Source organism: Mytilus trossulus, chromosome 13 (assembly GCF_036588685.1).
Source record: "Mytilus trossulus isolate FHL-02 chromosome 13, PNRI_Mtr1.1.1.hap1, whole genome shotgun sequence".
Lineage (NCBI taxonomy): Eukaryota > Metazoa > Mollusca > Bivalvia > Mytilida > Mytilidae > Mytilus > Mytilus trossulus.
This window is the reverse complement of record NC_086385.1, coordinates 44,696,810-44,713,653: the sequence shown is the minus strand read 5'-3', so window position 1 is coordinate 44,713,653 and position 16,844 is coordinate 44,696,810. Positions and strand designations below refer to the sequence as shown.

General features: G+C 31.5%; 1 protein-coding gene across 1 annotated transcript; it reads right to left on the bottom strand.

Moving 5' to 3' along the window:
• Positions 1–279: 279 nt before the first annotated feature.
• On the bottom strand, positions 280–16,476 carry LOC134694952 (cardioacceleratory peptide receptor-like). Its single transcript, XM_063556072.1, has 7 exons — positions 16,328–16,476; positions 11,833–11,901; positions 10,185–10,326; positions 4,611–4,960; positions 3,680–3,824; positions 2,136–2,237; positions 280–1,144 (listed from the first exon to the last, which is right to left on the bottom strand). The coding sequence occupies exons 2-7, from the start codon at positions 11,896–11,898 to the stop codon at positions 945–947; spliced, it is 1,005 nt and encodes a 334-aa protein (XP_063412142.1). The 5' UTR covers positions 11,899–11,901; positions 16,328–16,476; the 3' UTR covers positions 280–944.
• Positions 16,477–16,844: the final 368 nt, after the last annotated feature.

Genomic DNA, 16,844 nt, shown 5'->3' with positions numbered 1-16,844 from the left:
AAACTGACATGGTTTTCTTAATCTAGTATGTTTGACTATTGTCTTTTTGTAGATTTTAACATGCTATTTTTCATTTTTTGTTATGTTTGTTTGTAATTTGTTTTTGCTAAATGTATGATTATTTATTTATTTATTATTCCATCATTACTTTTTGTCACAATATGATCTTTAAAATAAATAAGCAACCTCACGGAATTGATTACAAGTGTAACATATAAATCTGAAATCAAAACAAGAGTAAAGTTTTTTAAATTGAAATTTATTTAAGTATTTGTGGATTTTTCTGCTATACATATCAATCCTATAAAACAGTATTAACCTTTACTTGAAAGTCAACGTTCATGATTTATTATTGACATGCATTATATGAAATTGCTTCAAAAATAAAGATGTTCAGCAGTTTTCCTTTGTTCTAAACTGGTTATTACCCTTGGATCTAAGCGAGAAAATATGAACAAAACGCGATATGAGTTGATAGTTTAGGCGTATTTTCTGTGCTTCCACCACTCACTACATAAATTATATAGTCTTTGGTAATGGAAAGTCAAAGATAAAGGACACGTTCGATACATCTATAAAACATATCTATAAACAAGAAAACATGTTTCTAGTTGATTGACACATAGACATGCTTCATCGGTTTATCGGTTCATACATTATTAAAAATGATAATAAAACTTTTGTAGTGTCAATTGCATCCTCATTTCACAATTCAGATTTGATTTTGATTTTCATCTGTTTATGTGATCTTTCCTCAATCTACCATATTGATCTCAACATCATGTTATTGATATATACCACTGTATCTCAAAGTTTTTTTTCTATAGATGAGTCACACCGTTTGAAAAAAGGGGGGTTTCATTGTACGTAATATCTACTCATTGTGACATAGCATTTACCGGGAAAGCGCACGTTTTCGAAAGTCGCCTGCTGTTTTTCAATAACTAAGTACATGTATGATTGCCAAGTCCACGTTTTTGACTAAACATTTGTTTGTTAAACACTAAGAAAACCAGAGGATTCATCAGACTGTTGACGGGAGCCAGAACATGGAGGAATTTGTATATTGTACTTCCTGGTTTTATAAGATCATACACACTCATTATCTGTGCAATATTTAGTGGTGCTGTACTGGATATGTAAACTGAAATGTTAAGGAAAAAGCAAAATCACAAAATTACTGAACTCAAAACGGAAAGTTCCTAATCAAATCAAAGTCAAAAGCTAAAACACATCAAACTAATGGTTAACAACTGTCATGTTCCTGACTTGGTATAGGCATTTTCTTATGTATAAAAAAGCGGATTAAACCTGGTTCATAGCTACCTAACCCACTCACTTGTAGGACAGATATATAAAAGTCATAAAAATATAGAAGCTTTATCGATACAAAGATATGTCAAACTCACATGAGATAAGGTTTAAAGAAGAAAAAAATGTTACTCAAAACAAAAAGACCACCACCACCACCCGAATAAAAGCTAAAAAAAGATAAGCATAGCTTATATCGAAGAAACTGCTTTCTGACAAATGAAATGATTTAGAAATATACAACTAAAGGCTAAATAATAACTTATTTGCATGTCAACAAAACGTCGACACACACACATACCATTGTTAGCTTCTTTTAATTTTGTTCGTTTGTTTTGGTTTTTTTTTTAATTTTTATTAAAAATTACGTATTTAATGTTATTATGCCTTTTATGAATTTGCATTCACCCTGTCAACCCGTTCACCTAAAACACATATTTTCGCCTCACTTTTCAGAAACGACATCATGCTTAGAATAATGATGAGTTGTTTCATTACGGCGCTTTTCAATTATGTCTAACAATTTATTTCTGCATGCCGATACTGGTATGTTTTGCTTACATCCACTTCATTTTGGACCTTCATGGCAATCATACCGCATATCCTTATTTGTATATTTTGCCTGACAAAAAATGGGAAACACCAACAACCTGGCAGTGATGAAATATGAGCCTTTTTTTTATCTGTCAGACCACTACTGGTGTGATATTTCTTTTTTCATGAGAACTCGTTCATTTTTGTAAAGGTCTTGAACTATTTCATATCATCATTTATATTCAATTCTTAATCTATGTGCACATTTATTCTACTGACGTTAAACTCACCTATAATTACTACTAATAGCAGTTTTATTGTCTTCTTTTTGGCCCTTGAAATAACCGTTGTTTGGTTTACTCTTATGGTCTGCGGGTTAATGTTTGCTGAACCTAAAACAAGTTCAAATACATTTTCTGATTACCTATTTTTCGTAGTATATACTCTAAATATGTGTTTAAATGCATAGCGTGTTTATTGTTGTGTTTGAGGATCACAAAGACGGACTAAGTATTAAGAGGGTGCATAACAATAAAATTCAGAGTTCAGACAGGGATGTTTTGCTCTTTTCATATGTGTCATTATGTTTGTTTATTTTGTTCACACATAGCTATAAAACTAGGTTTAATCTACCATTGTCTAAGAATATACATGTTCCAAGTCAGGAATATGAAGTGGTTGTTTAATCGCTTGATGTGTTTGAGCTTTTCATTTTGGCATTTGATGAAGGACTTTCCGGTTTGAATTTTCCTCGAAGTTTAGTATTTTTGTGATTTCATATTTTCAGATGTCTTGATCTTAGCCTATTTGTATTTATGTGACCTTCGAAACCGAAGTGCCAGGTTCTGTTGATTCTTCTTGTCAGTATACACATCAGAAATCTGTTAGCATCTCCTGGAATTGGAATTTCTATTTTATACGGATTTTAAGTTTATACGGTCATATTAGACAAATACAAAAGTTTAACTTGAATTCAGCACTACAATGTTTTTGAAGACATTTGCATTTTTAAACATTTTTTTTATTGTCACTGATGAATATTTTGAAGTGGAAACTCGCGTCTGGCGTAAATAGATGTAATGCCGTTATATATGATGAGTTTGTTTATAAAGTTCAATTTTAAAATGTTATTGCATTTGTATGTGCACTGTCATTGAGCGTGGACACCTAAACAAGGTTACTGGGCTTCTTATGGTTATTGTATCTCATGATTTATATAATGATAGAAATAAAAAAATATAAAATCAAACAAGAATGTGTCCCCAGTACACGTACGTCCCATTCACACTATCATTTTCTATGTTCAGTGGACCGTGAAAATGGAGTAATCTGTAATATTGGTACTGGCATTAAAATTAGAAATATCATATCATAGGGAACATGTGTACTAAGTTTCAAGTTGATTGGACTTCCACTTCATCAAAAACTACCTTTAACAAAACCTTTAACCTGAAGCGGGACAGACGAAAAATCACACGGACGGACGAACGAATGAACAGACGGACCATAAATGGTGCATAAAAATATAAACAAACCCAACATAGTTCAAATACAAATAAGAAAGTTGGTTGTATTAATCTTTGAAAAATCCTTCTTGCTCTGTGCGATACATCTCATTTTGATTTCACATTTGAGTTTGACGTTTAGACCTCAGCTTTAAGATACATGTTGCTGAATTCTGCATTTAAATGCTCTGAATCAAAATATAGGATGCAAAATAACATTATACAATATTTAATTTATAAATAACCGTATTGAATAATCTCAATACTAAACCTTGGCTCAGCCGGTTCAAAGTTAGTTCATTGTACTTCTTAAGAAATGTGGTACTCACCTTTTGACAGCCGAGGCTGTTTCAATGTCATGAAATTTGTTGCTTTTTCTCTTCGCCATATGATACGTATCATCCAGACATAAGACACAGTAATTACACATACGGGTATTACAATACTAATAAACACCTCACCAACAACTACAGCCTGTAAATGCAAATAAGTATTGAATCGAACCTTTAATACGTCTTTTATATAATCTATGCATAATATTACTATTATTTCAGGTAAGGGTGAAGGTTGACGTCTGTTAAAACATGATGTTCAGTAGTTGTTGTTTGTTGATGTGGTTCATAAGTGTTTCAAGTGTTTCCCGTTTATATAGATTAGACCGAGGATTGTACTCTAGTCATTTTTGAGACTCTTTATAACTTGCTCTTTGGTGTGAGCAAAAGTTCCGTTTTGAAGGCCGTATATTGACCTATAACGGTTTACTTTTAAAAATTGTGACTTGGATGGAAAGTTGTCTCATTGGCACTAATACCACATCTTCTTACACTTACATCTTTATGTTAATAGTCTGTGAACGATTTCTAAATCGGAAGCTTTTTTATTTTGTTTCACATACATTTCTCTTCTTTCAAATACTTGCAAACATATCATACATTTTAATACAGAAACAATTACAAACCTATATAACAAAGAAAACAGCCAACAATATGTGTACAGGGCGTTGTTAGGTGAACTGAGTAGGACCTCTATGCGACATTACAATGATGGTAACCAGTCCTAAGACTATGCTCAATTTTCCTCCATCAGATATCAACCGTTATCGATTTTGGATTATCAAATATTTCAGCATAGAGCATCATTTAGTTAAGAATGAAGTGTCAAATGCGCTAAAATTATTCTGTTTAGTGCAAATTTGAACTTTTGAAACAATTTCCAATTTTGGCTGATAATGTTATATTAATATACTTAGATACTACTTACATAAATACCATTTCCAAAATTATGTCGACATATGTATCCATCTATTCCGTCTTTAGAACTATAGTAGTAGGTTATATGCATCGCGTAAGGTATGGCTATTAGTACAGCGACACTCCAGGCACTAATTATAAGTCCATATCTATAGGTTTTCCCTGTCGTATATGAAGATACCGGACGGACAATCACAAACAGTCTATCTACGGTTAATACTAATATAAGAAAAGTTGATGCATTGATGACTAAATTTGTGAAATATCCATAAAATATAAAACACGAATGTTTCTCCCAGTGTTCTAAGAATCGATCAAAAATACATTCTGGCATTACATATAGAAGACCAACACAAAGATCTGAAAAAGAAGAGTGTAAATGTAGAAGCCTACGTGCACTTTGATTATTTTTATGACTAATGTTTGTCTTAAATATAGTTTAATTTGTGTTCTTTCAAGCTGCTGTTTTGTTATTGTACTGTTACACATCATATCCCAGGTAAGGAGAAAAAGAGATAGATGATACACGCTCACATAAATGTTAACCCTTTTCCCCCTTATGCATTCTGTATACGTATTACAGTGAATTTGTATAATCAGAGATTATGTAGAATCACTGATTTTTCAGGGATTATGTAGAATCACTGATTTTTCAGGGATTATGTAGAGTCACTGATTTTTTCAGGGATTATGTAGAATCACTAAAATCATTAGTGATTATACAGATTTCATGAAATGACCAGTGATTTTACAAAATCACTGATAATTTTAATTAGTATTGTACAAATTCCCTAATATGATTTCAGGGGTTATCAATAATTAAACGTTCCTAAGATGATGAAACAAATTAACATAGACAAATTATCAATTATTTTTTTTCTTATTTTCAGTTTTCATTCTCTATCTGCTATGTGAATCTTAAGTGATGCGTGTTTCCCTTTATATTTTATTCAAGTGTTGAACCTCATAATGTAACTAACAAATAAGCTCTGTACAGGCACAGATGTTGCTTGGGTTGAAGAAAACATATGCTCAAAAGTTACTGAAAATTGCAGAGGAAAAACAAAATGCACCATAAATCTCAAACCAATTCCACTAGTGGTTCCAGGAAAGGGAGATAAAAAAATAATGGTCATTATTCACAAAGTTTGAAGAAGGATATCGCCTTGCCAAGTAGTATGGACTCCTGCTCGGATCTTTAATACACGATATCAGTTTGAGGTTGTTGATTTCCCTTCATTGGTACCTACAGATATATGTGCTGAAAACTCTATTTCTCTGAGACGTGCCGTAAAATATGATTCGATATGGAGGACAAGTTTTTTTTCAAATGTTGACATTGTGGTAAAAAAAATATGAATTTGGTAGATATACATGTAGAAAAGCAGGGCAAATGTGTAAAAGTCGATGCCATACTAGTTTGTAAATAAAATGTTTATTTTCAAAATATTATCAAAACGATTGTACGCATAAATATAGTTTAAATGACAATTTCATTTTAATTCATATTCTCAACCTAAAAACAATTGCTAAAACAATACGATAAAAAGGATAATCATTATGCCATTTAATAGTTTCATACTTACTTCACCAACCCGCCCTTGTGGGCTGCTTGATATTATTATTACTGATACAGTCAGTATCAAAAAGGGCGCGCTTGATATTAATATTGATAAAGTCAGTATTAAAAACAAAACATCAATTATTCAATATATATTTTGCCGATCATTTAAAAATATTGTGCTTATCATTTAATTAAATTGTGTTTAACATTTCAATTTTTTTTGTGTCTTTCATATTAATATATTATGCCTAACATTTTACAATATTCAGGTTATTAGTTTGATATAATACTGTCAACTTTTATCATATTTCAATATGCATATATTTTAATATCATTTTAGTTATTTTGTATAATCCCTTACGTTTTTTCTAGTGATTATACATACTCCTTGAACATTTGAGTGATTATGTAAAATCCCTAACTAACCAGTGATTATACATTACCCCTGGACATTTTAGGGATTCTACATAATCCCTGATTATACAAATTCACTGTAACATACGCATATTTCAAGTCAGAAACCAGTTATTCGGTGCGATTGGTTGCATTCTGTCATATTCGTGTTTTTGTTTTATTAGAAATTTTGCCACCATGATTCTTGTTTAAATCTTTTAACATCGTATCCTCTCTTAGCCTTTAACAGTTAACTCTACCGTATGGTGAGTGAATTTTGTAGTGTTTCTACATTCACATCATTTGAACTCTGATTGATGTCTATCGGACAAGAACCTCCTTTTTTCATTTATTTGTATTTGTTATGTTCCTTGTTTTGTAACTACAATCTCGTTCTCCTTTCCTCGAATGTGACCTACCTACCGTAATAAGATTATTTACATGATATGTAACACGACAGGTGGCACATGTGGAGCAGGATCTGTTTACCATTCAGGAGCACCTGATCCCATTTCTTGTGGGGTTTGTGTTTATTAGTTTTAGTTTTCTATGTTGTGCCTTGGATAATATTGTTTGGTTGTCCTTTTCTTTTTAACCATGGCGTTTCATTTTCTTTTTGATCTATGGGTTGAAATGTCCCTCTGGTATCTTTTCACCACTCTTTTATTTGAAATATTTGAGCCCAATAACAAGCAAACAATTTTTTATGAGATCACTCAACAACATCTGTTATATATGCTACGTTCCTGGTAAATATAAATCAGGAAAACGCTTCGTATGCATCAAATTTATTACGTGTTGTTTTCCTTTTTTTACAAATATCAAAATTTATATCAAGAACGAAAAAAATCAATTTTAATAAATGTTTCAACAAATCATAAAAATAAACAAGTGGAAGATTACTTTCGACATTTTAAAGTTATGGAACAAAACCATGAAAATTTTCTAAAAACAGTGTTAGATTTGATCGAAGCACAGCTACATATTATATTTTTTGTTGTTGCTATTTATTTTCAAGGAAATTAATTTTTACCTCATAGAATTTGACTCTTGGAATTTCTAAAACAATCCGATTTATGTCGGGAAGAAAAATTCAGTCTTTACCACTCGACATTTTATCACTCGGAACAAACGCATACATCATTTCTTATTTTGAATTTGATCAGTAATTGGAAATTGACATATTTATACTTTGCACATCCTAAAACCAACCAATAAATTCGTTTCTAAATAATCACATTTGTGTCAATTAGAGAATTATCAGTTTTATACTTCATGTGTTACAGCTATAATTGAATATAATCTCCAAAAACATGTGTAATAAATAACCTATTTTCAAATAATTTACTTTTGAATTAGGATTATGTAATTTTTGACATGTTACTTTTCCCGTGGTGAGATATTCTTCTATCAAGTCAAGTAAGAGCAATGTAAAATTCTAAAATCGGTACAATATATTTTTGTTAAAATTAACTGCTTTACATTTTCTTTACACGACAAAATCATCGGCAAACAGTACACTCAAATTACACCGATTATTTGTTTAATTTTACTTATTTTGGTTGTTCTAACTTGTTCTAACTTGAACAACTACCAATGAAAAGGTAATCTGTCAAAAAATTATATAATCCGGAGTCAAAAGTCGGTTACATGAAAAAAAAGTTTATTGGTATAAATAAAGATACAAAGATGGGATATGATTGTTGATTCAGTGAAACCTGATTAAACCGAACCCTGAATAAACCGGAAACCTGTCTTATCCACACTTGTTCTGCAGACCAATCATATCACATTTTATGCATTGTGAACCTGATGAAACCGAAAACCTGCCAAACACGAATAAAACTTCTAGTCCCAAAAGGGTTCGGTGTAGTCAGGTTTTACTGTAATCATATCCAGGTTTGTTACCTCTAATAAGAAACTTTACTCAATCAAAGAACCCTGAGGACATGATTGTTTACATTTTCACATAAAAAACTATTATTAGTGTTCCAATAAAGAGATATATATGTCATACTATATAAGGTACAGGTGTTATGTAATACTGAGAAGCAAATAGAAAATGAAAGCTGTTATTAACGAGATATGAGGTCTACAACTTTTTCTTTTTTTTTTTTTTTTCATTAAAACTAAGTTTTATTAACATATTTACATTTGTTAATATATACATCGGCAACTGTTTCTGATTGTTGTTCGAAGATGAAAGACAACAGTTAAGTCTGATGGTAAAAAAACAGTTGACTTCAATCAAGGATATAACTATTTTTTTATACTGTTGGAGGTTGCATATGTTAAGTCACTGGGACAAATGAAATATATGCACAATCAGAAATGATGAATTATGAATGTACCACATTATTAATACTAAGCGTGCTGAAAATGTCTACTTTTATCTTATTGTCTTTTAGAAGCTTTTGTATGACCAAGTGTAAGCTTCATATAAATAGCTAGAATTTAGATTTATGAAAACTATCAATTTTATAGGATACCATAGATCCAGTCATAACATGCAAGACATCCTGTTGTGATTTAAAATCAGGATCTCATATGTTTGCTGTATTAAAAAAACAGGTATAGTAATATGTGTGGAAGTTTTAAGTTTTCATTCGGATAGACGTGAGATAGATAATGTTGCTAATTTTGAAAACGTGATTCGTCATCCTTGGGAATCGTTTTGTAACAATAATGTGGTAATAAACTTTTGATTTTTCGAAAAACTAAGGATTTTCTCATCCCAGGCATAGATTACCTTATCCGTATTTGGCACAACTTTTTGGAATTTCGAATCCTCAATGCTCTTCAACTTTGTACTTGTTTGGCTTGATGAATATTTTGATATGAGCGTCACTGATGAGTCTTATGTAGACGAAACGCGCGTCTGGCGTACTAAATCATAATCCTGGTACATTTGATAACTACTAGTAACGAAGTCCTCCATTTGTAAAAAAAATCCACATTGGTAAGGAAATAGTTTGAAAAGGGAGAATGTGCATAAAATACCTGTTGAGAAAATATTCTTTTAATCTTCTGGCAGTCATTGCTTACACATTGCAATTTAAAAGTGATAGCACAAGGATTGGGCACAAATTTGGACAGATAATGTGGATAATTCAGGTAGAATTTTAAAATTTCAGGCCGAATGTTTTACAAAGAAATTGTTCTGCGAATGACGTAACGACTATAGACACAAATTGAAGAAAAGACATAAATTTATGGCCGCACTCGGATGTAAGGCTTTTATACATCTACAAATTGAAGAACTCAACAGCTGTCGCACCTAGAAAAAAGATTGATTCTTTTGGTATTTGCTATTCCATGACTATATTTAAAAGTTATTTGACACTAAGGTTTACATCATTTAAGTTGTCATTCCGAGAGCATGGCGGGCGAAAACTTCTATAAACTTTTAAATATAAGGAGGTCTGAGAAGCATTCATTGCATTTGATAAGCTCTTCGAATTTTTTATTACCCAAGCGCTGCAACATAAAAATGTGTTTAAACCAACACGTCCATTAAAGACTAATAAAACACGTATACAACTTATTGTATTAAAGCTTAATCCAGGAAAGTGTGGGTACCGATACCATTACATTTGTTTTTGCTTTGTTATTTTTAATATACTATACCTGCTACTGCTAAGTGTTGAACAAAGAAAGTCATTCTTGATTGTTTGTCACGCCTTGCTAGAAGAATGATGACTGCAAGATTCAACGATATAATACCAATCATCTCCAATAATGAAATCCATTTTGTTACTTTAGAATAATCCTTAAAAGATAATAAGCAAATACAGTATAAAGTTCAATCTATTTAGATTTGAACAATATCGTAATAACATTAAAATTAAATCATTTTTTAAATTCTAAAACCCTTTCATTAAAATGTATGTGTTTGCACTAATGCAAGAGGGACGAAAGATACCAAAGGGACAGTCAAACTCATAAATCTAAAACAAACTGACAACGCCATGGCTAAAAATGAAAAAGACAAACAGAAAAACAATAGTACACATGACACAACATAGAAAACTAAAGAATAAACAACACGAACCCCACCAAAAACTAGGGGTGATCTCAGGTGCTCCGGAAGGGTAAGCAGATCCTGCTCCACATGCGGCACCCGTCGTGTTGCTTATGTGATTACAAATCCGGTAAATAGTCTAATTCGGTAGGTCAAATTCATGAAAGGGAAGGTGATTGTAGTTACGATGTAAGGAACATATCCGATATCATTTGTGAAATGGATATTCCATAACGGTCAACCAACTCGTGATGGCGTCCGTAAAATTTACGAAGGGATGATTTCAACTTCACCATTTGGAACTCTTGATTTAATAGCTTCCTTGTGAGCAGTAACCCTCTATCAAGAAAATCATGATAGGAAATGCAAGCACGGGAATATCGTATCAATTGAGAGATATACACCCCGTATGCAGGTGCTGCTGGAATGTTGCTACTTAGAAATGGAAAGTTCACAATTGGAAAGCTGAAATCATCTCTTTTGTCGTAAAGTTTTGTCTTCAACCGACCCTCATTGTCAATTTCTAGATGTAAGTCAAGATATGAAGTTGACTTAACTGTATCTGTAGTATCCTATATCTCCAATTCGATGGGATAGATGCGTTCCACATAGTCACCAAATTTTGAATTGTTTAGTGAAAGAACGTCATCTATATAGCGGAAAGTAGAGTTAAAGGATATTGCTAACTTCTTATCTTTCTTCCTAAGAAGTTCAAATGTCAAGGAAAATCCAAATATCACAGCAAATAAACTTTTGCATACAACATGTACACTATGATATTCCTATTCACATCTTATCAACACGCTTCAATCCATATATTCACGAACATATGTCCTGGATATTCAACACTAGTTTACTCATCTATTCATTAAATAAATTTCAGTAAATGCTTGCATATGATAAGGTTGGTTGACATGTTGTTGGTATTACAATCAAGCGATTGTAGTTACATCTTACTCGTTTCGTTAAGCTTTTTCCTTGTTTTTTTTTCTATTTTGATTATTCGTTAGTTCTGCGGCTGTCATACATGTGAAGATTTAAATAGCTAAAAACAGGTTTAATCCACCGTTTTTTGAATATGAAAATGCCTGTACCAAACCAGGAATGTGAGAGTTGTTTTCCACTCGCTCGATGTTTTTAGCTTTTGATTTTGTTATACATAGAAATTTTTTGAATTTTCATCGGATTTTTGTATTTTTGCACTGTTTTCATGAAGGCCATACTTGTTTATTATTAGTTGATAGGCATACTTACGCTTTTACACAGATCGTCACCGGTACTGTTGTATAGTAACAAGGAATTGTTACCGCACTTTCCCATAATCTGTGAAATCAATTGAGATTATGTACTTAAAAGTAATCCACATATATTTTGTTAAACAAGTGATAATTTTATGATAAACAGGAGAAAAGGGGAAAACATTCATGTACAATTAATCAGGAAAAGACAACTACAATGTAGCAGAGAAAATGCAAGGGGTAAACACTTAATTATTAACAACTATACAAGATCCTTAATCGCTTACCTTCAACTACTTTGCCTCTAGAAATGTTCAAAGCCATCTTTCCATTACTAAGCAAGATTATGTCCAGTTTTTTTTTGCAAACCATGTTTGCATAAGGACACCCAAATCTATGTTTTTACAGAAAATTTCATTTTAATATTCTATTTTATACTAGTCAACAAAAGAAACGATACACGACTTTGAAATAGAATTTATCAAAAAGTATTACATATAAAACAAAATGAGATACACTATTTTAAAGAGCTTTCATTTGCAATGTATGATCAAGTGATAATGAAAATCAAAACTTGTCGGAAAGTATCTAAATTCCGTGTAAACGATCACATAAATTTCAAAGTATTGTATAAAATTTCAAATTTGTTTAAAAATATTCAATATGATAATAAAGTTATGTTGAAGTTGTAGCAAATGGGTTAAAATATTGGGTTTTTTTTCAAATTCTTGGGAAAAAAGGTCTAAAAAAATGCATTTTTTTTTTATTTTCGTCTTAAATCAATGTTTTAGATATTAAAACAACCCAGAGTAAATTTGGAACCTTTCGGATTAGTTTTAAAAGTGTTACCGCTTTTTGAATATCACTTTACACATACTGTCTAAGGTAAATCAGTTGATAATGTACACATTTTAACGATTTCTCGTGAGGCCGAACTTTGTTTAACAAAAAACGAGGAAACTATGATTTTTTTAAAACAAATTGATGACAAACATTGTCTTTACCTTTAAATGAGAGGTTGGCATCATTAGTTTTAAATTGTCGGTTTATGTAAATTTGGTAAAGAAAATCGCAAAAAAACTTCACGAAATCAAAAAAATATTTTTATTAATTGGATTTATATTTCCATAATGATTAAGTATTACTACCTACAATATTGGTCCAATGAACGGAAAACTTTATATTTAATTTGAAAAAAAGGCTTGTATCGTTTCTTTTGTTGACTAGTATATATGCAATTTAAAAAAAAACAGCAGGTCTGCATTTTTATTTATTAACTATTAATATCATACTGTAGTATCGGTCGTTTTAACATCAACGTTTTAACCCTCACTTGATCTAACTGGACATTTCAATTCTGCATGTGTTTAAGGCATTCACATACCAGTCAGATATGAAAAACAATACAACATTCCACCTGAGAAAACAAACGGCCACATGTATGTTCATTTTCAATGGAATCTCTAAATATTATTATTAATTAAATATTTTATTAATGGTTTGCTGTGATTTTCGTGGCGAAATACAACTTATTAAAGGGTTCCCTGGAGCATCAAGCAAAAGGCTTGTTTATATGTCATTCATGATTATCTTGGAGTTAACGATTTCAAGTTAAGATGATTGGTTATTGATCTATGCTTCACTTTCAGACAGAGACTCTCGGTAATTATTTGTATAGGTGACCTTAAATAAAAAGTGTAGCCCTTTGGTTTTGTTTAACAATACAAACCATAACAAGTGTTGATATTGCAAGCGTCAGAAGATGTTAGTGGCCTAATGTACATTGATAAGATAACAATATTTCCAAAGATATTTCCAAAGTCTAATGTCAGATATACATATATATTTATACGTACTCTCAGATCTGTTCCTACTGTCTTTTTGTTGTCGGGATGTATAAGTACCCGGTCACGTCTACTTGTATTGTTGTCAATCTGATGAGTTAGGCCTATTTCAACTTATTTTTATAGTTCGTTAGGTTAGTGGGAGGGTTGAGATCCCGCTAACATGTTTAACCCCTCCACATTATTTATGTATGTGCTTGTCCCAAGTCAGGAGCCTGTAATTCAGTGGTTGTCGTTTTTTATGTGTTACATATTTGGTCTTTCGTTCATTTTTTTTTATATAAATAAGGCCGTTGGTTTTCTCGTTTGAAGTGTTTAACATTGTCACATCGGGGTCTTTTTAAGCTGACTATGCGGTATGGGCTTTGCTTATTGCTTGAGGCCGTACGGTGACCTGTAGTTGTTAATGTTTGTGTCTCTTTGGTCTCTTGTGGACAGTTGTCTCATTGGGAATCATACCACATCTTCTTTTTTACATATAGGGAGACATATATATATGCCCGTTAATGTTAATAAGTTTGGAGCATATTGATAATTTTCATAACTTTGCTTTTTCAATGGTAACGGCGGCCATTTAGGAAATTCCAAATCACAACTCTTCTGTGATGTTTTATTTACGAGGGGCAAAAGGAACAGTAAATTTAATTGATCGAAAATAAACTGAAAACGCAATGGCTAAAATAGATAGTACACATGACAGAACATAAAAAAATAAAGACTTAGCAACACGAACCCAACGAAAAACAGGGGTGATCTCAGGTGCTCCGAAAGGGTAAGCTGATCCTAATCCACATGTGGCACTCGTCGTGTTGCTTATGTTAGTAAAACCCTGTAAATAGTCATTAAGTTTGGGGCAATTTGTTTGTTTTTTTTTTTTTTTTTGTTTATCTGTCGACTGAGTAATTCCACGGATTGTCAAAATCGTAAAAATTTGACATGTAATTGAAGAGGGAATTACAATTAACATCTAAAAGAAACATAAATAAAAATTTGGAAACATTTATGAAGCCGAGAAAAAATCCTATGATTTTTAGGTCAGTCATACTAAAAAAAATTACCAAACTTAAACACCAATAATTTTATAATTTTTCTTATTTCTATTGTATATTGACCTATCATTGAGAATGATTGCATTAGCTCTGAGGGAAGCTCTTGAACGAAATAGGTGGAAGTAAAATTTGAGCATTCCTGATGAAGGTAAATCTATCTAAAAAAGCGCTTCGGACACAATTATTAAACGTGTTGTTTTCTATTTTTTACACCACTGGGTCGATACCTCTGCAGGTGGACTATCAGTCCCCGAGGGTTTCATCAGCTCAGTAGTCTATACTTCGGTACTAACATGATTTAACAAACTTTACTAAAATTGTCCGTTGATAAATTTTGAAATTGGTAAGAAACTAAGGTTTCAACTTCCTCAGGCAAAGCTTGCTTCAGATGGATATGACTATATATTGCAGGTATTTTTTACTTATAGCGGTTTCGGTACTTATACATCTTCAGATTTTAAATGTTTGGCTTTAAGCATTCCTGATGAAGGTAAATCCAGTAAAGCGCTTCGGACGCAAGAAATAATTAAACGTGTTGTTTTCAATTTTTTATAATTATACGGAAACAGAAACCTAGGAAAAGCAATATGTCACCCGACACTTTCGATCGTGTGACATGATGAAAAAATAATGGTTATAGTAATCGTTTCAAACCTTTCATGACTCAATTCAATTATTTACTCATTTTAAAGTTATTATTCCTTGGTTTCGAATTGTTACGTAATAAGACAAATGCATACCAACACGATTTAAAATATAATGCAATACGTTTTCTGCAAAGTAACAATGTTCATTTCTTTTTTAGATTTAGCTTTCAATATCTCTTGTATACACTGCAAATAATGATTGACTTATATTTGTAGACTAATTTAACCATTGATTGGAGCATAACTGATGAGTCTTGGGAAACCGATTCGCGCAATTGACGTTTACAATTCAATCATGGTATCTATGATGAGTAATATTTTTTTAGACACTATTATTATATAAATCTTTTAAACGAAATACGTAAATGTTTGAACGAGCAACATAAGTACATTTTATGTCGAGTGTATGTTGAAAACAAATCTATTGTCCAAAACCAACACATACAATCTGTTCGCAGATTACGTATTTCTGGAATAGCCCTCTAAACGTCATATTGAAATATATGATGTCGAAAGCCAAACGTATATTACGTATCATAGCATATAAATCAAACAAACCTAAACAGAATAGTCAATACTGACATATGTAAATTTGAATTTAGGAAGTAGCAAGCTTATTCAAAGTGAGGTACCGATCATTCAATTTTTTTTTGTAAATGTTCGCTTTTGTTCACAGAAGAACCTTTTTTTGACATACTATCCAGGAACATTTTTTTTATCGGAAACGCAATGTAATTGCTATTCCACAACATTCAGTGGAAATACATTCTCTTTTAAAACAAATATATTTTAGGGACTTTTTTTATATTTTTTTAAAAATTAAACCTACACGCTTTCAAATGAAAACACTGCATTAGAACGAATGGATCGGACGTCGTGTCATCATGATGAACTTTTATTTATAAATGTTGTTTCATTCAATTAAATATATCTGTTAAATAAAAATAAATAATAAAAAAAAACGTTCTTACCTTCGAAAATAAATTCCAGCTATGATATGTTAATCACAGCAAACACACTAATTGATTGCATTTGAAAATAAAAACAGACTGTATTTTCCCTGTAACGGTTAAAGAAAATGTTATACAGAAGCTATAGCATAATGAATACCTCCAATAAAATAGTCAGAAGTTACGTTTTTGTCTTTGACGCATGCGCATTACGATTCCTAAAAAATCAAATCGGAAGAAATCTCATTGGTAATATCTTAATTTGAATATCAACTTTCCATTTAATTCGGTGAAGTTTGTCGATATTTTTGTAGAATATGTTGCTGTGCTATTAAACGGTCGTTATTAGATGTTATTACATGTGTTATGTAATGTTTGAACGGAATTTTCGAACATGTATAACTTAAGTGTATCATAAAAAGACTACATTCCTAAATTATTGATTAACGCGTTAAGTTTCTGATGATAAAACAACCCTTTTTCGATTATAGCACTATCTAACTCTACAGTATTACGAATTTTTAGTGACGTTTTATGA